Genomic DNA, 22782 nt, shown 5'->3' with positions numbered 1-22782 from the left:
CATCATCTACGAATAAAAGGGCTGCTCCAGGAAGGCTTTTCGTAGAAATTTAGACAGCTTTCTCTCCCTAGCTGTTGCACAAGCAATCAATTGGGATACTTGTGCAGCACTTCCCTTGTTCTGTTCAAATGTATCTTTGCTACAAACCTGAAGCAGGCAACATTTCTATTTTTAAAAAGAAGAAACTGGTTGGAGAAACTAAAGGGCAGCCTGAAGAGAACTATGAAACCACAGTGCCAAAACCACATTAAGTGGAAAAGGCACTTGCTAAAAAAGTCCTTTTTCTACTAACATGAATAGCACAGGCATACCTCGTCTTACTGTGCATTGCAGATACTGTATTTTACAAATGAAAGGTTTGCAGCAACCTCTGTAGAGGAAGTCTATCAGTGCCATTGTTCCAAAAGCATGCGCTCACTTTGTGTCTGTCACATTTTATTTAAGGTATGTAATTGTTTTTTTTAGACATAATGCTATTGCACACTTGATACTATATTATAACATAAACGTAACTTTTATATGCACCGGGAAACCAAAAAATTTGTGTAATGCTTTACGGCGACACTCACTTTATTGTGATAGTCTGGAACCAAACCTGCGAGATCTCCAAGGTATGTCTAAATCATGTACTGAGCACCCAGGTGTCAACCACTGTACAAAGAATGGATACCCATGAACTCCTTACAAGGTGTTATAATGCTGAATTTGCAGATTAAGAAACTGAAGTTCAGAGCAGGTAAGAATCTTGCCCTATACGAACAGGCACAACCAGGACTCAAAGTCAGGTCAGTATGTATTAGCCACTATATTAATGCCTGTTTCTAAATACCACCTAAACCAAGTTACTTCCTTCAATTAAATCAATCCCATAGGAGCAATTTCCTGACAGGTAGCTGGACCCAGATTACACACAGAGGCCCAGCAACACTAACTTCAGCCGACAACTTCAAAGAGAGACAAGTGTTTCAATAAAGGATCATTTATCCTGTTTATCATCTGGTACTGAGTACCCATTATGAAGGCAGACTTAAGCCCAAGGCTTTCTATCAGAAGCTGCCTCCTGCTTGGAGACTTTGCCCAAACAAGAGCCAGAAAGATCAGCAAAACTAAAGCTCCAAGCTGCTCTTCAGGCTCAGTCATTAGGTCTTTTGCAGAGGCTCCTCAAATTGAGGTCTTGTTAAATGCCACAGGTCCCACCCATTACTGGAATGAGGTAAGAGTCCACAGGCTTTTCAAGGAACTCTCTCTGTAGGAAGGGAAGTGGAGCTCTAGGAGAGTGGAGGGAAGTGCCTTAAGCAGTCCCCAAAATCAATTATTCAACCTCCAAATTATTATTTTTTATTTATAGACTCTGGGCGCAAGGACCCAAGCACAGCCTGGTGCTCTCGGATGGAGAATAAAGCAGCTATTGTCCACAATCAGGGGTTGCTCAGGTGCCCGCCCTCCCCTGCTGGTCTGGAATGGCCTTTCCTGGTCAGATCAGTCAACAGAAAGAACAGTGGGCTGGCAAAGAAGGAGGCAGGACGAGAAAAGTCCCTTTAGCACTGAGGACCATGGCATCAGCTCAGAGTGGGGTCGTGGACACACATGCTTGCCTTCTGTGCAAGAGCTCTGCCTTGCACCTGCCCGCAAGCTGCTTAAGTGCCCCTCCTGGAGTGCATGAGCAGGTCGCGCTGCAGCCCAGCCTCCAGGCTTGGGGTCAGTCTGGCTGTAGGAGGATCAGTCAGCAGAGTCAATTTGTTGAAAACACCTCGGCCAAAGTAGTCGGCAATCACAGAGAAGCTGTCATTGGAGCACTTGAGCTGCAGGGGAAGAGGAGGGAAGAAATAAACAGAACTGATGTGCATATCTCCTAGATGTCCCTCCCCCACAAACCTGAGAGGAAAAAAGGAAACAAGCCCTCCAGCGCTCCCGGAGAGACTTCTGTGACACTGGAGGGCGTCCCCTGCCCCATCTAACCCATTCATCCCCACCTGGTGCTGGAATTGATCATGGAGATCACGTTTCTGTTCCTGGGCTCGGATCATATCCATGACCTTCCGGTTTTCGGGGAGGCAGGTAGGGCAGTCAGCATCACTTTCCGAGTAACTCTCAAAGCAGTGCTGGTGGAAGGAGTGGCCACACAGGAAGTGGACTGAGGGCAACTCCAAGGCACTGTTACAGATGCTACACTTGGTCTTCTGGAAAATCTTTGGACTACAGGCAAGAAAGAGACGAGTGACAAGACAGTGAGGGCAGGGCCAAGACCTGAGTGGAGAAAGAAGTGGGGCCAGAGGCTGTGCCCTTCTTACCAACTATCCGCCATCAAATGGGGATAACATCCCTTGTCCTGGAGAGTGTTTCAGATGCTCACACCAAGTCCAAGTAACCCAGGGGGCTATTTCTGTTTCTCTTTCATTTTCCATGATTGCTATGATTGTCTTTCAGGTTCTTTCTCAGACGTGACCCTTTTAGTGAGGCCTTTCTTGGCCACCTTAGCTAAAATTACAACACGCACACACACACTCTTCACTCCATGTCCCCTTATCTAACATACTACATATTTTACTTATGTTTACTCTTTCTACTTCTACAATGTAAGCTCCATAAAGGCAGGGCTTTTTTTTTTTTCCTCTATCATTTAGAACAGTGCTTGAGTGCAGTAAGTATTATGGATTGAAGAAATTGTTACTCTAATAAACCACTGACAGTGTTAAGGGCAGATAAGATTTACGAGTAGGGATTGGGTCCTGCATATTGGGTGGGACCAAGGATTTTGCCAGCACAGCTGGAGGGTTTAGCAGCCTGGGACCGATAATTCATCCTACGTGGCCAGCATTTTTGACAAGGCCAGAACATCTTATTGTACCAGAAAGTAAGAAAATGTTCCAAGACTGATGGGGATATGTCAGAAGGCTCCCACTGGCAAAATCTAGTGAGCACCAAAATAAAAAAGACAGCATATCATAATGATAACATATTACAGCGCACTGAATAAAACAGAAATCTCTGAGTCTATACTGGTACACAGAAATGAATAAATAAATAAATACAAAATGTTAACAGGAATATGAAGCAATTAGAACCCTGCTACATTGCTGGTGACAGTGTAGAATGGCACAACACTTTGGAAAACTGTTAGGCAGTTTTCTTATTAAGATAGACATACATTTATCCTGTGATCCAGCAATTCTATTCTTAGTTACTTACCCTAGAGAAGTAAAAACATAAAAGACTTGTACAAAATTGTTCATACTTATAAAAACCCCAAACAGAAAACAACTCAAAAGTCCATTAACAGGGGGAAACGGACTTTGGCCCAGTGGTTAGGGCGTCCGTCTACCATATGGGAGGTCCACGGTTCAAACCCCGGGCCTCCTTGACCCGTGTGGAGCTGGCCATGCGCAGTGCTGATGCGCGCAAGGAGTGCCGTGCCACACAAGGGTGTCCCCCGCGTGGGGGAGCCCCACGCGCAAGGAGTGCACCCATAAGGAGAGCCGCCCAGCGTGAAAAGAAAGAGCAGCCTGCCCAGGAATGGCGCCGCCCACACTTCCCGTGCCGCTGACGACAACAGAAGCGGACAAAGAAACAAGACGCAGCAAATAGACACCAAGAACAGACAACCAGGGGAGGGGGGGGAATTAAATAAATAAATAAATCTTTAAAAAAAAAAAAAAAAAGTCCATTAACAGGAAAAGGCTGTGGCTCAATCAGTTGGGCCCCCGTCTACCATATGGGAGGCCCTGGGTTTGCATTCCAGGGTCCACCTGTGAAGGCAGGCTTGCCCTCACGCTGTGGAGAGCCGCCTGGCCGGCAAGCACCACAGAGTGCTGCACAGCCCGCAGGCACTGCAGCAATGGACACACAGAACAGACAGCAAGCAAGCCACAAGGAGGGAGGGGAAATAAATAAAAATAGATACAGACACAGAAGAATAGACAGAAGAATGCACAGCGAATGGACACAGAGAGCAGACAGCAAAACAAGCCACAGGTGGGGGCAGGAAATAAATAAATCTAAAAAAACGAAGTCCATTAACAGAATAGGGGGAAGCAGATTTGGCTCAACTGATAGAGCATCCGCCTATCATATGGGAGGTCCAAGGTTCAAACCCAGGGCCTCCTGACCCATGTGGTGAGCTGGCCCATGCGCAGTGCTAATGCATGCAAGGAGTGCCGTGCCACACGGGTATCCCCTGCATAGGGAGCCCCACACACAAGGAGTGTGCCCTGCAAGGAGAGCTGCTCCATGCAAAAAAAGTGCAGCCTGTCCAGGAGTGGTGCCACACACACAGAGCTGATGCAGCAAGATGACGCAACAAAAAGAGACAGACTCCTAGTGCCGCTGACAAGAATGCAAGTGGGGACAGAAGAACACACAGCAAATGGACAGAGAGCAGACAACGGGGAGTGGGGGAAGGGGAGAGAAATAAATGAAAAATGAAAAAATAAAATAAAATGAAGGGAAGTGGACTTGGCCCAATGGATAGGGCATCTGCCTACCACATGGGAGGTCCACAGTTCAAACCCCGGGCCTTCTTGACCCATGTGCAGCTGGCCCATGCGCAGTGCTGATGCGCACAAGGAGTGCCGTGCCACGCAGGGGTGTCCCCGCGTAGGGGAGCCCCACGTGCAAGGAGTGTGCCCTATAAAGAGAGCCGCCCAGCGCGAAAGAAAGTACAGCCTGCCTAAGAATGGCACCGCTCCACGCTCCACACGGAGAAATGACACAAGATCACGCAGCAAAAAGAAACACAGATTCCCGTGCTGCTGACAACAACAGAAGTGGACAAAGAAGATGCAGCAAATAGACACAGAGAACAGACAACCGGGGTGGGGGGGAAGGGGAGAGAAATAAATAAATAAACCTTTAATTAATTAATTAATTAAAAATCTTTTTAAAAATTTAAAAATATATAGGTTTTTAAAAATTACTGTACATCATATACCAGAATACTACTTAGCAATAAAAAAGAATGAACTAATATAGACAACTTGGTGAATAAATCATTATGTTAAACAAATGAAACCAGTACAAACGAATATGCAATTAATGTATAATTCCATTCAAGAACAAGATAAACTTATTTATGGTGATAACAGAACGGTGGTTGCCTTTAGAGATAGGAATTGACTAAAAGGCACAAGGGAACTTTCTGGGATGATAGAATTGTTGTATCTTGATTGAAGTGATGGCTATGTGGAAATTATGTATATGTATATATGGATATATATATATAAATTCATCAAATAGTACACTTTGCACCATAGTACAAAGAGTTCCCTATTGTTTTTACATTACTTTTGTAACTGTACTGTAAGTTTGAAATAATTTCTAAATAAGGATTTTTTAAATGTGCACTTAAAAAAAAAAGTCTACTTACCCATTTGTCACATTTCCTAAAGCAACTTGTTTATTTCAGAATGGCTTCCAACCACAACTTAGATGTGTGCTCAGAAAATGTGATATCCCCCAAAGCCCCCAAAATAACGATCTACATAGTAAGTCTTTGGAAATGCTCCATTGAAACTGATCTTCAAGAATGAAATTTCTCAAACACGCTCCACGTAATATTCTGTCTATGAAAAGTATTTAATAACATCCTGTGAAAAATATGATTATCCCATGGACTCCTCCACATATCCTGATGCCAAGTACCTTGCCTTGAGCTCCTGGATCTCCTGGCGGATGCGGGTGGTCTCCTCTCGGTACCGCCGCACCCGGAGCTCGTCCTGCGCAATCTGCTGGCTCTGTTTCTGCAGTTTTTGGACCAGGTAGTCCCTTATGACAGAGAGGGTGGCTGTGGAGTTGTGCGCCAGCGTCTGCACCACTGAATTGGGGTTGGAAGGAAATGAGACGATGAACCAAGCAGGCCCCTCTTGACAGAGTTGAGGTGCCCCTGCCCCAGAGTCCCTAATCACCAGCTGCCTGCCAACCCCTCCCCCATCCTGTCCTCCCAAGCACCTAGAAGGGGTGGCATGAGGTTCTTGTTCTCAATGTGCTTGAGCACAGCTGCCACGTACTCCTTGCAGTCCTCCTCCTTGCGGGCAAAGTAGCTGAGTGCCTGTTCCCACAGGGAGGGCTCCTGCTCTCCATGGCGCTCACACACGGCGATCACCTGCCGGTACTGCTCGTGCTGCATGTGGTAGTGCATGATCTGCTGAAACCTGGGGCCAGGGCCAGGGACACATTAGTGGCTGTCCTGGAAAGTGACTTGGATCCCTGCCCCTTTCCCCCCAGTTCCCCACATTCTTACAACTTCCCCTGCTCATAGAGGTAGAGGACCCCATCCTGGAAGTCATGCATCTGGCAGAGGACCAGGGCCTTGTCAAAGACATTGGCGAAGCGGCCACTCTTCAGCAGGGAGATGGCTTCTGCATGAAGCTTCTCTTTGATCTAGAGAAGAAGGAAGATGGAGCTGCTGGAAATCAGGGAAAACTCAAAAGATTTCCTATGACAGGCAAGTCAGCTATCTTCTCCCCTCACAGTCCATTCTTCACAGAGGACCATTTAGTCCCAAGGGGAAGGTGTTGCTGGTCTTTCGTAAAGAATGTACCAGAAGGAAACCATAAGAGATGGAAGAATGGAGATAGCAAAAACTGCCTGTTTTCTAGTACCCTCGGTTTGCAGACACCAGCCTTTACCTGCGGATCCTTCTCGTGGGCCCAGTTCTGCAGCCGTAGCTCAAGGAGAGTGTCATAGATACCCTGGGGTGAGTCCGGCTGTACCTCACTCATGTGCTCCAGGAAGGCTTTCAGCTCCCGCGGGTTGTTGGCAAAGATGGGGATGAACTCCTCTGAATTGGCCTAGGACAGCAAGGGAGGAGAGAGGAGGCTCAGTGAGGGGGCTTGGTCCCTAGGAAGCCCCTAAGGTGATCCCTGCTGTCCAAAAGCTATTCTCCCTGGGCCTCACCCTGCAGCCCGGAGCCTCCCTGTCACCATGGCCTTCAGGGCTGGGCTGATAGTCAGTACAGAGTCCCTTCAGCAGCTGGGTAGTCTGCTCTGGTATGTGGTGCATGAGGATCTTGCCATAGCGCTTCATGTTGCTCTCGGCCTGCTCAAAAGGCAGCTTGCCAATGTACCGAAGGGCTTCCTGATAATTCTGCAGAGAGGTAAAGGGCGGAGTAGGCTCAGGTTCTTGGCTCATACACCAAGAAGCACTTTCATCATTCTGGGGATGTTCTAGAAAAAGAACAAGACTCTGCCCAAGTCAAGGGTGCCACCCACCTTAATGTCCTCTAGCTGGATCTTCAGGTACCACTCGTGATGTGCGTGGTTCTCGGCCAAATAGAGGGCATGGGAGTAGTAGCCAGCTTGCCGGAGGACCTTGATGGCTGTCTCCACATCAAAGTGCACTTCACTCTCGCTCTTTGTCTGCCAGGGAGACACCAAAGTCATTCGTACGGAGGTTGTGGGTGGGGAAGGGAGAGGAAACATGCATCTAGGACATCTTCAGATAATAATGAAGATGGTATTAATGATAACAGTATCACTTATTGTGATGATTAGGCTCTTGTGTCAACTTGGCCAGGCAATGGTGCCTGGGTATTTGGTCAAGCAAGCACTGGCCTAATTGTTACTGAGGACATTTTGTGGATCTAATCATCAGGGAGTTAATTGCATCTATGGCTGATTGCATCTATAATCAAATGAGGAGACTGCCTTCAGCAACAAGAGATGTCTCATCCAATCAGCTGAAGGCTTTAAAAGGAAAAGTGATGATTTCAGCAGTCAGAAGAGAGAATTTCCATCTCTACTTCAGAAAGTGTCTCCTGGGGAATTCACTGAAAACTTTCATCGGAGTTCCCAGCTTGCAGCCTACCCTATGGAATTTGAATTCATGTGTCCCCATAGTCACATGAGAAACTTTATAAAATCTCATAGTATTTACCCATATCTCCCGTCAGTTTTATTTCCCTAGTGAACCCTCACTAATATACTTACATAGCACTTTGTATGGGCCTGATGCTTTGTATCACGACTTAGTCTTCAAAACAACTCTTAGAAGTAGAGACTATTATTATTTTCATTTTATGGATGAAAAAATTGAGGCTTACAGACATGAAGTAACTTGCCCAAGGTCACAGAGCTAGCAAATGGCAGAGCCAGGCAGTCTGGCTCCAGAGTCCATGCTTCTAGAACATTATATTCTCTCAGAAACTTTCTGACTTAAACCCAGAGGTTCTCCTCTGCCCTAATCTATGGAGGGACTTTCACAGGGCTCCCCTGATGCCAATTCCCTGGGCTTAGATACCATGGGAGTCCTGGCCCTATAGAACAAGAGGGAGACAGGAAAGGGTAAGCAGGAAAGACTATTATTCTTCCCAGTTTATAGAGCACAGGGTCCTGGTCCCCAAATGAGGTCACCTCTTTCCACTGCCTGCATCCTGCTGAAAAAGGGCACGCCCTGGTGGGGCCACGTCGTGCTCAGTGGGGCCCTAGAGGAAACCCTACCACCATCACCCTGCACCTTGATGAACTCCTCCAGCCGTGAGCTGTCCTTGAGCTTGGTGTAGCAGTTGAGCAGCAGGGTGGTGTGGTCAGCATTGGCCAGGGATTGCCGGTGCAGGGTCTGTAGGTAGGCGGTCAGGTTATGGATGCGCTGGGCATCTAGAAACTTGCGGATCACATAGGATGGCTCCAACTTTCCAATGGTTCTAGGGAGACACGTGCGTCAAATGTAACCCTGATCAGCATACTTCTCAAACAAGCAGACGAATCACTTGTGGATCTTAAAATACAAATTCTATTTCAGTAGGTTTGAGGTGAGGCCTGCGAGTCTCCATTTCTAATAAACTCCCAGGTGATTTTCATGCTATAAGACTGTGGACACGCTGACTAGTAAGGCTCCAGACCCCTGGTTCTTAAAACTTAGCCACAAACAGGAAATCCAGATAGCTTGGGAAAGATGCAAGACAAGTTCCTAAAACCCTTTCCAGGGCAGAAAATTCCAAGAATTAGTACCAAGGGAAGGAAGTGTGGAAGCAGGAGATGAACATCCTTCACCTTTTCAAGAACTGGGTCATGATGAATATTAACAAAGGCCAAGCTGACGTTTAAAATGAGAGGTACTCATCAACTTGTTTTCAAACCAGTCATGTAATATTTGGCCCTCAACATTTCCTTTCCAATAAGGTACCCTGCCCTCTCACTCTGAGGCATCACAGTTTCTGCAGGAAAAAAGAACAGTTCCTGGTAGAATTCAACACGCTGTCTCAAACACAAGTTTTTGCCTCTGGTTGCCTGGACCTGCACTCAGAGGTATATCCCAAAGCACCTTCACACTGACCGGATATACTGCTGGACAGCCCCATCGTGGTTGCCCTTGCTGTAGAGATGGTCCCCATACTGCATGAAAATCTGGGCCAGCCCATCACTGTCCAGGTGCTGGCTCTTGGCCAGGTTAATTGCCATCTCAAACAGGTTCTTTTTAAACAGCATCTAGAAGGAAGAGTAATTAAAAAATTGTAAATGCACCCCTGAGAAGACACAGCACAGACTGTGCCCACAGCACACAAGCCAGAAAGCCCTGGCATTCCAATTTCCTTAGATACTGGACAGGGCGAGACCTCCCAGATACTCCCAAGGCCAACATCCCCTCCCCTCCCAAGGTTCTCTGCAGACGAGGTTCCCAGACACTGCTTCCCTCTAGGCCTCATCCCAGACCCATTACCTTGCAATCCTACCCTAAGGAAGCTGAGTAAGGCTGTGCCCCAAAGGGAAGGAAACACCCTGGCCAAGGTGATTTGGGGAATCTGTTTCTATAGCTGCTTCTGGGTGCCTATGGCCAGCCCTGGGAACCTGGTGGCCTTGCCTCCAGTTTGGTCTGTGTGTCCTTCTCCTGCAGTGCGTGGACCCGCCCATCCCGCGTCAGCACGTACAGGGAACCCCACTCAGCCAACACATCCACTACATCCTCAAAGACAGTGCTATAGGCTATGAACTTGTTGCACAGGTCATAGATGTTGAGAATCTGCTTGTCGGAGCTCTGTGAGTCCCTGCTGGTAAACTCTGACCTGTGGGGGAAAGAAAAAGCATCAGATATTTGTACTGTCTCAGCCTCCCTTCTTTTCCTTTCCCATGACAATTTTGGTGCCAACCATTCCACCTGCATCACATCACCTCTTTGGCCCCTTTTACAGCTCATCGCATAAATACAGAACATTTACAAAGCACCACATAGACCTGCTTTTACCCTTTAGGATCCTATAATTAACACAGACAACAGATTAGGAAATTAAGTATATTCAGACCACCTTTCATTTAACAAATGATCATTTAGTCCCTGGAATATTTAAGACACTGCTTGGCACCAAATGAAAACAAACCAACATCAGAAGGGGAGTATTTCCAACATGCAGCAAACCACCACCTTCCCCTTTCTCCTTTCAGGCTGCTCTAGAAAAAAGTACTCTGTCTTGCACTTCCCAGCACTTTCAACTTCTCTACTCAATCCCTTTTCCCCTGCCCAATTTATTTTTACTCAAGAGTAAGCAAAAATCAATGCCAGGTTCAAATTCCCTGGAGCATTCTAGTACGCCTCAGTAAGTGTCTCGCCAAAACGACATGTTTTCAGTAAAAACGGCATCTAAGTGTAAGTTAAATCTACATAAAACTATAAGAGAAAACTGGTCAGGATCTGGGCGTTAGGATTTTAAGATTAGGTTATTTCTGGTGAACAAGTGCACCCCTCTCCCTTTCCCTCCTCCCTGGCATCCTTACTTGGGAGAAAGCTTCCGGTCACGGGAGACAATGACAAGGTAACCTCTAAACCAGTAAGCAATGAGCTTATGGCCCTCAAAGGCGAAGCAGGGCCCTCGTTCATCAGGTTGGTACAAGTAGACACACTCATCCCCGGCCACAATGAACTGCAGGTCCTGAGAAGGGTCGCTTAGAGCTGAGCAGCGCAGGCCACAACCATGGGTGTCCAACTCCACACAAGGATAGTCCTTTCCAGAAACTATATAAGACTGTAAGAAGTAATGAAGGAGTTAACAGGCTCCCTTTGAGGAGGCCACATCTAAACCTTCATAAATGTATTCCCACCCGATACTATCTCTCCTTCTTTTTCACTTCTCACCACTCTAAGATGTTCCGAGGCTGCTTGCCTTTTCTGTTAACCATTATCCATTCATTAAATATATTCTAGGATCACATTTTCTTCCTCTGTATATGTTATCACTGCCTAATACAGAAATTCTGCATCTAACAGTAAAGTAATAATCTTTTACTGTTTTATCCAAAGTATGTGCCTTAGAGAATACTGTTTTATAAATTAGGAACACCAAGAACCAGAGAGGTAAAGCAATTTAGCAAATTATATAGAAAAAATATTCAGTTCCCTCTACTCCAAGCTCAGAGTTCTTTTCCTAACTAATGCTTCCTAGTTTCTTGAGTAAATAAAATGAAAATATTAAGCAGGCAAAATTATTCAAAGCCATATGATGAAAAATTTAAGAATCATATCTTTCCTGTCAGTCCCTTGCCCTAGGCCCCTGAGCAATGGGGAAATCCTTTCCTGTCTGCCCCTAACACTGGAGGCTCCAATTGTACCTGAACATTCTCTGTTGTCACAACAAACAAGTGAGTGGTCTTTCCCGCTTGGCGAAAGGCCAGTCCAGTAACAGGATAGTTGCCTTTGTGCAAAATCTGGGTCTTGCTGTGCCGGTCCCGGGTAATGTCCCCCTTGTTCAGTGTAACACTGCCATCTGTGAAACCTGCAGAGCACAGAACAGCACTTCAGTGATACTTAAAAGATCAGAAAGCAGAGAGGGAAAGACCATTTGAGGCACTCATGAGTAGTGCCAAACTTTCTTCTGATACCCAATTTCTCCAGGGGCTAACCTATAGATCAGTATTCATTGACTCCTTTTTTTTTTTTTAAGATTTTTAAATTTATTTTTTATTTCTCTCCTCTTCCCCTCCATTGTCTGCTCTGTTTCCATTCACTGTGTGTTCTTCTGCATCCACTTGCATTGTCAGGCAGCACCGGGAAACTGCATCTCTTTTTTGTGGCACCATCTTGCTGTGTCAGCGCTCTGTGTGTGTGATGCCACTCCTATGCTTTTTTCACGTGGGGTAGCTCTCCTTGCAGGGCACACTCCTTGCACGTGGGGCACCCCTATGTGGGGGCACCCTTGCATGGCACAGCACTCCTTGCATGCAGCAGCACTGGGCATGGGCCAGCTTACCACATGGATCAGGAAGCCCTGAGGATCGAACCCCGAACCCTCCATATGGTAGGCGGACACTCTTATCAGTTGAGCCACATCCACTTCCCCAACTCCTTTTCAAAGAACAAAATTATGTGCCTTCCTATTCCAAATTTTAGTACCTCCGAGGCCTCAGTTCAGCAATAAGTTGTCTCACGAAATCAAGGAAGTGCAGCTGCAGAAGCAATGCTGAAGAAAATTAAAAAGAATTAGGAAGTGTTCTTTCTGCTTACCTATCGCCATAAAGTTGAGATTTTCATGGACAGTCAAACAAGACACTACAGTTGGCTCTGTCCCTGGGATGGCAGGGAAAATTCGAGTGCAGAGTGGATTGCCACCATCTCTCTTCTCCAGGTTCCAGATTTTCACCTGTGAACAGACCCCAAAAGTATGAATGCTAGTCCCTGTCCAACAAACAACCATTCCCAGGCTTCAGGGTCTTTCTTTCTAGGACTCACCAGAGGGTTGATGCCCTCTTCATCCTCACCAACAGAGGCCAGAATATTGTGCTGCTTCAGCTGGTACAGGTGTGTCACTCGTAGTTTGTAGGCCTGGAAGCCAGAAAGCTGTAGGGAGCGTGGCAAGAACCAGATCTGACCTTCCATATGTGAGAGGTAGTCAAGGAACCACCTTTCCAAGGAGAAAGACTTCTATTTAGACCAGAACCCAGATTACAAGTAACATTCTCTAGGATTTTCAAGAATTTTTCTACATGTTATCTCATGGATCTCCCCATCTTAAAAAAGATGAAAAGCAAAGCCAGAATTCAGTGGCAGCAATATGAGGACTTCTAGTCTCATTTACCTCCTCCCCCACAATATTGGGCAGTGGAAATGATAACGACCCCTTACACTTTCATCCTTCAAAGCCACCTTGAATCCATTTTTTGGATTGATACTTTAAGTAACTCTGTCAAACTGACATTTTACACCCTTTCTACAGATAAAGAAACGGAAGCCCCAAGAAGTTAAATGATTTGTTCAGGACTGCTCAGTTGGCAACAAGTTAGAGGACGGACTTCCTTCTTCTCTCACACCACAGAAGGAGTACTTGGCGTCGGTCCAAACGAAAGAGGCACGTAAAACGAGCTCCTCTGACGGACAGATTTCCTTTCCAGCGGGATCTCTCCAGGGATCGGAGGAGAGAAGAGGCAGCTCCGGAGGAAGGATATCTCCAAAGACCAGGCTCCCTCGACCTGAGTCGCAGACAGTGATGCCAGGAGGAAGGCAAAGGAACTTGGAAGCAGTCGGTCCAGAGGCAGGCGCGGCGCCCGGAGCAGCCCCATCATTGCCCAGCGGCTCCTTCACCAGCTCCTTGTCGAAAAAAACGAAGCGCCGCCACTGCAGGTAGGCCGCCATCTTGGCCGAGGGCCCCGCCCCCTGAGAGGGGTCACGTGATACGAGACAGCGGATCACGTGGCCCTGAGGGCCCGCCTATCCCGGCGGCTTCCGGGGTCTTGGGGCGTGCTGGGCGTGTGGGCGGGGCCGCATCGATTTAAGTCTCCGCCTCGCGCTCGCTCCGCGGTTGACGCGCTGGCCGGGCCGCCGTGTGGGTTAGCGGGCTGAAATGTTCCTGAAGAGCTGGGCCCGGCCCGTGGGTCGGGACACACGCTCGCGCTCGCGGTCCGGGAGCCGAGGGGGCCGAAGGCAGCGGAGCCGGAGTAGAAGTCGGAGCGGGAGCGGTGGGCGGCGGCGCCGGCGGCGCCGAGAGGGCGAGGGGCGGCGGAGGCGGCGGAGCCGGGGGCGCAGGACAGACTCGGAAGGCGAGCGATGGCCGCGACCGGGGCGGAGAAGTCGCAGCCCGCCGCCTCGGGGGCGCTCGCCGGACCGGTCCTCCCAGTCCGACTCGGGGGACGAACGGCAGAGGGGCCGGTGGGCTCGCCGGCGGCGGACGCGCTCCTGGTCCCCGGGCTCCTCGGCGTCCAGCTCAGCGTCCCTGGACCCCTCCCAGAGCCCTCGGGAGGCGGCGGCCGCGGCCCTGAGCCACCAGCAGAGCTTGCAGGAGCGGCTACGGCTGCGGGAGGAGCGAAAGCAGCAGGAGGAGCTGATGAAGGCCTTCGAGACGCCGGAGGAGAAGCGGGCCCGGCGGCTGGCCAAGAAAGAGGCCAAGGAGAGAAAGAAGCGAGAGAAGATGGGCTGGGGGGAGGAGTACATGGGCTACACCAACACCGACAACCCCTTCGGCGACAATAACCTCCTGGGCACCTTCATCTGGAACAAGGCTCTGGAGAAGAAAGGTATCGGGCACCTGGAGGAGAAGGAGCTAAAGGAGCGCAATAAGCGGATCCAGGAGGACAACCGGCTGGAGCTGCAGAAGGTGAAGCAACTGCGACTGGAGCGGGAGCGGGAGAAGGCCATGCGGGAGCAGGAGCTGGAGATGCTGCAGCGGGAAAAGGAGGCAGAACACTTCAAGACGTGGGAGGAGCAGGAGGACAACTTCCACCTCCAGCAAGCCAAATTGCGTTCCAAGATCCGCATCCGCGATGGGCGCGCGAAGCCCATCGACCTGTTGGCCAAGTACATCAGCGCCGAGGACGACGACCTGGCCGTGGAGATGCACGAGCCCTACACCTTCCTCAACGGGCTCACCGTGGCCGACATGGAGGACCTGCTGGAGGACATCCAGGTATACATGGAGCTGGAGCAGGGCAAGAACGCAGACTTCTGGCGCGACATGACCATCATCACAGAGGATGAGATCTCCAAGCTCCGCAAACTGGAGGCGACAGGAAAGGGACCAGGGGAGCGCCGGGAGGGAGTCAACGCCTCAGTCAGCTCCGACGTCCAGTCGGTCTTCAAGGGGAAGACATATGGCCAGCTGCAGGTCATCTTCCAGGGGATCGAGGGCAAGATCCATGCCGGAGGGCCCAACCTGGACATGGGCTACTGGGAGAGCCTGCTGCAGCAGCTCCGGGCCCACATGGCGCGCGCCAGGCTCCGGGAGCGCCACCAGGACGTGCTGCGGCAGAAGCTGTACAAGCTGAAGCAGGAGCAGGGTGTGGAAAGTGAGCCCCTGTTCCCTATCATCAAGCAGGAGCCACTGTCTCCTGGCTGCAGCCCGGGGCCTGAGGACCCTGCCCAGGGCCCACCCCAGCCCTCCATGGAGAGTGGCCCCGGGGACCCCGATGTGGAGGAACCGGCGCCCGGAGAAGCCGAGGGTGGGGGTGAGGGTGGGGGCGAGGCAGTGCTCCTGGAGGAGGACCTGATCCAGCAGAGCCTGGAGGACTACGACGCCGGCAAGTACAGCCCTCGGCTGCTCACCACCCACGAGCTGCCGCTTGATGCCCACGTCCTAGAGCCCCAGGAGGACCTGCAGCGCCTGCAGCTGTCGCGGCAGCAGCTGCAGGTCACTGGCAACGCCAGCGAGAGTGCGGAGGACATCTTCTTCCGGCGGGCCAAGGAGGGCATGGGGCAGGACGAGGCGCAGTTCAGCGTGGAGATGCCGCTGACTGGCAAAGCGTACCTGTGGGCTGACAAGTACCGGCCGCGCAAGCCGCGTTTCTTCAACCGAGTGCACACGGGCTTCGAGTGGAACAAGTACAACCAGACCCACTACGACTTCGACAACCCGCCGCCCAAGATCGTGCAGGGCTACAAGTTCAACATCTTCTACCCCGACCTCATTGACAAGCGCGCCACGCCCGAATACTTCCTGGAGGCCTGCTTCAACAACAAGGACTTCGCCATCCTGCGCTTCCACGCGGGGCCGCCCTACGAGGACATCGCCTTCAAGATCGTCAACCGCGAGTGGGAGTACTCCCACCGCCACGGCTTCCGCTGCCAGTTCGCCAATGGCATCTTCCAGCTCTGGTTCCACTTCAAGCGCTACCGCTACCGGCGGTGACTGACAAGCAGTCCCCCCCTCCCCCTCGGACACACCAGGACCTCAGGGACTCTCCCACACCACCTGTGGCCAAAATAAAGGGAGTTTTGCTGAAGCCGGCTCCTTCCCGCCCCACAGACTGCTGCCTGGGTCCGAGGTCCCTCTCAGGGTGGACTCCTGGAAAGGAGGGTCCCTGGCAGACCTGCCTCAGAGGCAGGTTTCTAGAATCAGTGGAGACTCAGCAATGCTGGGTGCCCCTGTTTTTACAGACAGGCTGACTGAGGCTTTGGACCCATCCCAGGGAAGAAGCCACAGAGTCTGGGCCCTCACAACGGGTAGCCTGGGGCTGGAGGATCAGGTGTGCGTCAGGTGTGCAGTGGGGACAGAAAACCCACGGCCCATGCTTAGATATCACAGATGTAGGCTTTCTGCAGAAAAGGCCTGAGGCAAGTTGCTGCTGGCCCAGGTTCTGGGCCCTTCTGGCTTTCCTCAGTTGGAAGAGAAGACTGCCACAGCAGCGGAAGCCCCTTCCAGAAGGGACCATCGGAGGGATGCCCAAGCTCGGCATGGACTGGGCCACCCTGACTTGCCCCCAGTGCTGGGCCTGGGATGGGTCCCCAACTGGAAGGGGCTTCATCCATCATCACTCAGGACTTCAGTCTGTCAGGGATGTGAGGACCGAGTGTGGCTGAGACATCCTTCCCCAGCTGCTGAGTCCAGTGCCTGGGACGGGGACAGAGAGCAGCTGCTGATCAATTGCCAGCTCGTGGGGTCAGCGGGCACCTGGCAGCACTCCGCCCTACCCCACCTGGGTGCCTTCTGGTGTAGGCCCCACGTCCCTTACCTTGGAGCAGCTGCATTACCGGGGCCCTGTACTCCAACAGGGAAGGTTGCCGCCCAGAGAGGGATAGTTATGTACCCACAACCACACAGATGGCCAACGCTGGGCAGCAGGCAGCTCTGGAAACCAGTGTTTCCATTTTTATTATGGAGGCATTTCAGACACAAACAGGTGGGACGCACCCTTCACCCAGCCGTGATGGCCACCCACCTCCCTTCTTACTGCCTATTTCATCTGGAAATGTTTTAGTTTCTCTAAGAAAAAATTTTAGGTGAAAAAAAAAATTGACTGGTTTTGACTTAATTGGTTTACTTGTGAGATTGCATGGTTTTAAAAAAACTTTATCTTAGGAAAAAAAAAAAAAGCTGGTGCCTTCACTTCTTTGAGCATCAGTTTCCTGCTCTATAAAATGGGATGTGAGGGATCAAGATAAAGAATGGCATGTGGTTTGTAAACTGTAACCCACTGTGCCTAAGTGAATTATGCTCTGAATTCATAGGGCTGTTTTTTGTTGTTTTTTTTTTTAATTTTTTTTTAAGATTTTTATTTATTTATTTATTTAATTCCCCCCCCCTCCCCTGGTTGTCTGTTCTTGGTGTCTATTTGCTGCGTCTTGTTGCTTTGTCCGCTTCTGTTGTCGTCAGCGGCACGGGAAGTGTGGGCGGCGCCATTCCTGGGCAGGCTGCTCTCTCCTTTCGCGCTGGGCGGCTTTTCCTCATGGGCGCACTCCTTGCGCGTGGGGCTCCCCTACGCGGGGGACACCCTTGCGTGGCAGGGCACTCCTTGCGCGCATCAGCACTGCGCATGGCCAGCTCCACACGGGTCAAGGAGGCCCGGGGTTTGAACCGCGGACCTCCCATATGGTAGACGGACGCCCCAACCACTGGGCCAAAGTCCGTTTCCCCATAGGGCTGTTTTGAGGCATAAATGAAATGATGTATATGAAATCTTTTTCATATGTAGGAAAGATGAAATTAGAAGTTTGTGTCTGCTGCCAGATTGTGATTCACAGTCAGTGGCTTAATGATTCAGTTTTTGCTCCCTCCTCAGAGCATGTAACATGTAATAGACACTCAAAAACATTTTTCATAAGGAACCTCAGGAATACTGATGGAACGGGGATTCCTAAGATTCTCGGCTTTCTCCCCTTTGCCACAGTGGGAAGGAATAGGACAGAGCAGAACAGCTCAAAAAGTGTGGAAGTGACGGCTTTGAGAGCTGAGTGATTTAGCAAGTGTCCAAGATACTGCATGGCTACCCTTCACACCCAACTCTGGCTAAACCAGCTTTATGTGCCAACAGGAGCTGTCCTGCTCTCCTCCTGGACAACTGTACGTTTGCTGTTTGCATGCCCCAAGGAGTAATGTATAGGAGTGACGGTGATTTCAAGGTAGTATGGACATATGAAAAAGTGGTTATGTGATTAGTACTTGTGAAGGTTTGTTTGTTTTTGTTTTGTTTTTTTTTTTGCACTTCCTCCCCCCCACTATTTATTTTCAAAATATTTTTCTCTTTATTCCCACCAGCCCCAGAGTTCCTAAAGATCAGGGCTATGCCTTATTTGCTATGAACCAGTGCCAACAGCCTGGTTGGGGCCCCATGTTTGGTTGAAGGAATGAAGGTGGAAATGTCGCTTATACCCACTTAATCTGGTTGACAGGGCAGGTAGAGTCCCTTTGTCTAACTAGACAAATGAGGGGTAGTTGTTAAGACTGAAGAATACATATTAAAAGCAGCAGTGTGGGGAAGTGGATGTGGTTCAAGCGGTTGGGCTCCAGCCTACCACACAGGAGGTCCCAATTGAGCAAGATAGTGGGCTGGCACAGCAAGCTTAAGCAATAAGATGATGCAACAGACACAAGGAGGAAAAACACAATGAGGGAGAAAACAAAGCAAGGAGTGGAGGTGGCTCAAGTGATTAGGCACCTCCCTCCCACATGGGAGGTCCCGGGTTCACTTGCAGTGCCTCCTAAGAAAGACAAGCACACAACAGACACAGCAAGCACAAACAACAAGGAGGAGAGAAAAAAAAATTTTTTTTTAAGTCAGTGTGAAAGCAAAAAGAGATGTGTATAGCAGATAGACAGCGGCATCTTTTTCACTTGGGTGCCCCTCTGTCCAATGGCTGAGATCCAGAGGCTCCCTTCCCCTGATGACTGAACCTGGCTCTGCCGTTGCCCACTGGGTCTTCTTATTGATGAGGGGTGCAAAGGCAGAGATTGGCCTTTCAGAGCAAACCCTACTCCCGTGGCACCTCTTCAGCTTACTACCTTCCTTCCTTCCCTCATTTTAGCAATAAGTATTGAGCACTTGCTCTGCTTGGATATGCCCAAATATAAAAATAAAAGAGATAGGGACCTTGCCCATTAGGGAGTTCAACCACTGCTAGAGGGGACAGCTATACAAAGGACTGACAGTAAGAAGCCCTTAATTTTAGGCAGTGAACTATGCCTAGCCAAGTGCTTTCACTTCTCATGGCATCTTCGTAGCAACCATCCCTAATGAAAACGGAGTCTCAAGGAAGTTAAAGTGACTCTCTGGCCAAAAACATCAAAGGTTTTTGGAAATAAAACAGAACCCTTCAGCCCCCTAACCTCTAATTAGTTTCCTGGGGTGTGAAATTAAGCTAAGCTTGTCAGAACACTATGCTGGGGTTTGTCTTTTAGTTATATTTGCCTAAATCCAGGAACTTCAGCAGTGAGGAAAATAGGCATACGACATAGAAAATGACAATGTGCACAAACTTGCATGTCTACAAACTGAAAACATGAACTTTTTTTTTTTTTTTAAGTTACTGGGGCCGGAGATTGAACCTGGGACTTCATAAGTGGAAGCCAGCGCTCAACCACAGCCACGTCAGCTCCCCTGAAAACGTGAATCGTGAAAAGATTAAAGAAGCAATCGAGTCTTTATAGTTTGAAATTACAGAGGCCACAGCTCAGAAGCAAGAATATAAGAATTGTCTTGCCTTGCCTTTTCTAACCATGATGTAAAACAATCATATCCTCTGGAGCAAAACAGGAGCACTTCTTGTTGCAGACACAGATTTTTCTTTCTTTTTTTTTTCTTTTCCTCATCTGGCTCTCTGGGTAGAAACTGCTTTCCAGAATACTGAAAAGTCTGGTTTTTTTTTTATTTGTTTTTTCTCTCAAGCCCTCAAACGGCAAGCAGCAGTTTCTACTCTAGGAGCAGCAAAGTCAACCTAAACTCAGATGTCTTACAGGCAGAGGGCCCAGGAATGGCATCCACAAATGCCATGAAACAGGAGAAAGAAGCAATTACCTGATTATTGACTGGAAATCTGGCATGCAAAAAGGAAATTGCCTATGAATTTAGCAATACATTTACCAAGCTGTGGCAGTTTGAGAATATTTTATGAATCCCCAAACAAGAAAAGATTATAACTATTCTTCTGGGTGTGATACCCTTTGATTATATTGGATTCAGTTGAGGGGGGCTTAATCACCTATTAAGATTAGGGCTTTTTTTTTGTTTTTAGAGATTTCTTTTTTATTTATTTCTCTCCCCTTTCCCCCTCCCCCTGTTGTCTGCTCTCTTGTGCCCATTCACTGTGTGTTCTTCTGTGTCTGCTTGCATTCTTGGTGGCCCTGGGAATCTGTGTCTGTCTTTGTTGTGTCATCTTGCTGCGTCAGCTCTCCGTGTGTGCGGCACCACTCCTGGGTGGGCTGTGCTTTTTTTTTTTGCACAGTGCGGCTCTCCTTGCAGGGCACACTCCTTGTGCGTGGGGCTCCCCTATGCGGGCACATCCCTGTGTGACATGGCACTCCTTGCGCGTGGCAGCATTGTGCATGGTAAGGAGGCCCTGGGTTCAAACTCTGACCTCCCATATAGTAGGTGGATGCTCTTATCAGTTGAGCCACATCTGCTTCCCGAGATTGGAGCCTTGATTCAACCATATCAGTAAGGCTTGACTCAGGTTAAGTCCCCACCACCTTGTTGAGCAGATATAAATGGACGCTCACTTAAGACATGAGGGGAGAGAGCGAACTCTATCATTTTTGATTCTGGGACCCTGGGGAGAGATGAGCCATTTCACCCGATAATTTGCAGCTGACCTTGGGGAGAGACCAGAACAGCTGAGAAGGCTGGAAAGAAATGAGCCCTATGCCAGGCGAGAGGGGAAGCCCTGGGAGACAAGCCCTGTGCCAGCCTGCAGCTGAGAGAGGAAGCCCAGAGGGGCGGCTGAACCTGTGCAGAGATCAGCGGCCATCTTGCTTCAACTTGTGGCAACTGACTAGTAAGAAAGCAGCCTTGAGTGGGACTCTTCAGGGCTTGTAACTGTAAGCTTTTGCCCCAAATAAATACGCTTTATAATCACAATTGCCATGTTGCCGTCGGGACCAAGATTAATGTCTTGAAGCCAGCTGCCTTCTGCCTTCAGAAAAACCTAAGCAGCTGGATAGTTAGTTCCCTTCTCCTAAATTTCTGTTTTCATGTAAAGAACAAATAAATTACTCTTCTCCCCCCCCAAAAAAAGCCAACAGATTTCTGGTACTTTGCATCAGCACACCTTTGGCAAATTGATACACAAGCTTTGTTTTCGTTTTTTTTATTACTGGTTCATTCTATTTACTTTTTTAACAAATCAATTTTATTGATACATATTAATAAATAATTCAAAGTGTACAATGATATTTGCTATAATCACATATTTGTGCACCCATCACTTCAATCATTATAGCGTTTTCATTATTTCAGTAATAAAAATAAACAAAAACCAGACAAAGAAGAAAATTCCTCACCTCGCAATCTCTCTATGCTTCCCCCACTGTATATAGTTGCTGTTTCTGGCTATTCTTCCAAAGTGTATAATCAATGGCTTTTAGTACAATCACAATGTTGTACATTCATTATCTCAAAAATTTTAGAACGACTTCATTACTCCAAAAAGAAAAACTCCACACCCCTTAGCATTCTTTCCTCAGACCTACATAACCACTAATTTTATCTTTATAAACTGATTTATATTTACATTTTCTATAAATGGAATCATACAATATGTAGTAGTCTGTGCTTGTCTCTTTTACTTAGAATAACAGGGTTTTTTTTGTCTGATATTAACATTTTGTATTATTAACTTACATTTGGGAAGCGGACTTGGCCCAATGGATAGGGCATCTGCCTACCACATGGGAGGTCCGTGGTTTAAACCCTGGGCCTCCTTCACCCATGTGGAGCTGGCCCATGAGCAGTGCTGATGCGCAAGGAGTGCCCTGCCATGCATGGGTGTCCCCCACATAGGCGAGCCCCACGTGCAAGGAATGTGCCCCATAAGGAGAGCCGCCCAGCACAAAATAAAGTGCAGCCTGCCCAAGAATGGCCCCATACACACAGAGAGCTGACACAACAAGATGATGCAACAAAAAGAAACACAGATTCCTGGTGCCGCTGATAAGGATAGAAGTGGTCACAGAAGAACACACAGCGAATGGACACAGAGAGCAGACAACGGCGGGGGAAGGGGAGAGAAATAAAAATAAATCTTTAAAAAAATGTTTTAATTGAAGTTAGCATAACAGAGGAAAGTGCATATATTACAACTCACTGAATTTTCACAAACTGGACACATCCATTGCAACCAGAATTGCAAACAGCAAATCAAGCTGTTGCAGTTTCTTAGTGAATGTTTGTATGTGTTAGATATAAACCTAAGAATGGGATTGTTGGGTCACAAAACTAATTTTTAAAAATATTTTCCTGGATTAGGAGATCAACACAGATCAACATTGCCCTCAGCCCATTCTGTAATTTTGCATGGTTATAATGTATGCATATGTCCTTGCTAATGCGTTCATTTTAATCTTCAGTCAGTTTGGCACACGTCCTGCAAAGCAGCAACTTTCTTCCTTGGGTTTCTGCACCTTGTCAGCGAGGGACTGTAATCCTCAAATATTAACAAATTATTCTG

General features: G+C 48.5%; 2 protein-coding genes across 4 annotated transcripts; one reads left to right on the top strand and one right to left on the bottom strand.

Moving 5' to 3' along the window:
* Window positions 1-552: 552 nt before the first annotated feature.
* Window positions 553-13581, bottom strand: VPS11 (VPS11 core subunit of CORVET and HOPS complexes). Of its 2 annotated transcripts, none has more exons than XM_071212372.1 (16): window positions 13042-13581; window positions 12649-12820; window positions 12424-12559; window positions 11532-11695; window positions 10701-10948; window positions 9793-9994; window positions 9268-9419; window positions 8449-8635; window positions 7206-7352; window positions 6892-7080; window positions 6624-6785; window positions 6236-6375; window positions 5944-6146; window positions 5638-5809; window positions 1974-2196; window positions 553-1802 (listed from the first exon to the last, which is right to left on the bottom strand). In XM_071212372.1, the coding sequence occupies exons 1-16, from the start codon at window positions 13047-13049 to the stop codon at window positions 1638-1640; spliced, it is 2670 nt and encodes an 889-aa protein (XP_071068473.1). In that variant the 5' UTR covers window positions 13050-13581; the 3' UTR covers window positions 553-1637. The 2 variants fall into 2 exon arrangements, with proteins under 2 accessions (XP_071068473.1, XP_004456349.1); XM_004456292.5 differs by having other exon boundaries at window positions 12649-12797; window positions 13362-13570.
* LOC101437953 (splicing factor Cactin) lies at window positions 13429-21873 on the top strand. Of its 2 annotated transcripts, none has more exons than XR_011647640.1 (3): window positions 13429-13536; window positions 18156-18243; window positions 19645-21873. XR_011647640.1 is itself a non-coding variant. In XM_058289393.2 (3 exons), exon 1 carries the CDS (start codon window positions 13757-13759, stop codon window positions 16031-16033), a length of 2277 nt encoding a protein of 758 aa, XP_058145376.1. In that variant the 5' UTR covers window positions 13704-13756; the 3' UTR covers window positions 16034-17024; window positions 18156-18243; window positions 19645-19893. The 2 variants fall into 2 exon arrangements, 1 of the variants encoding a protein (XP_058145376.1); XM_058289393.2 differs by lacking the exon at window positions 13429-13536 and adding an exon at window positions 13704-17024 and having other exon boundaries at window positions 19645-19893.
* The last annotated feature ends 909 nt before the right edge of the window (window positions 21874-22782 follow it).

The sequence above is a fragment of the Dasypus novemcinctus genome, chromosome 27 (genome assembly GCF_030445035.2).
Source record: "Dasypus novemcinctus isolate mDasNov1 chromosome 27, mDasNov1.1.hap2, whole genome shotgun sequence".
In the NCBI taxonomy this organism is placed as follows: Eukaryota; Metazoa; Chordata; class Mammalia; order Cingulata; family Dasypodidae; genus Dasypus; species Dasypus novemcinctus.
Note: the sequence above shows the minus strand (reverse complement) of the source record. Positions and strands in the feature narration are given on the sequence as shown.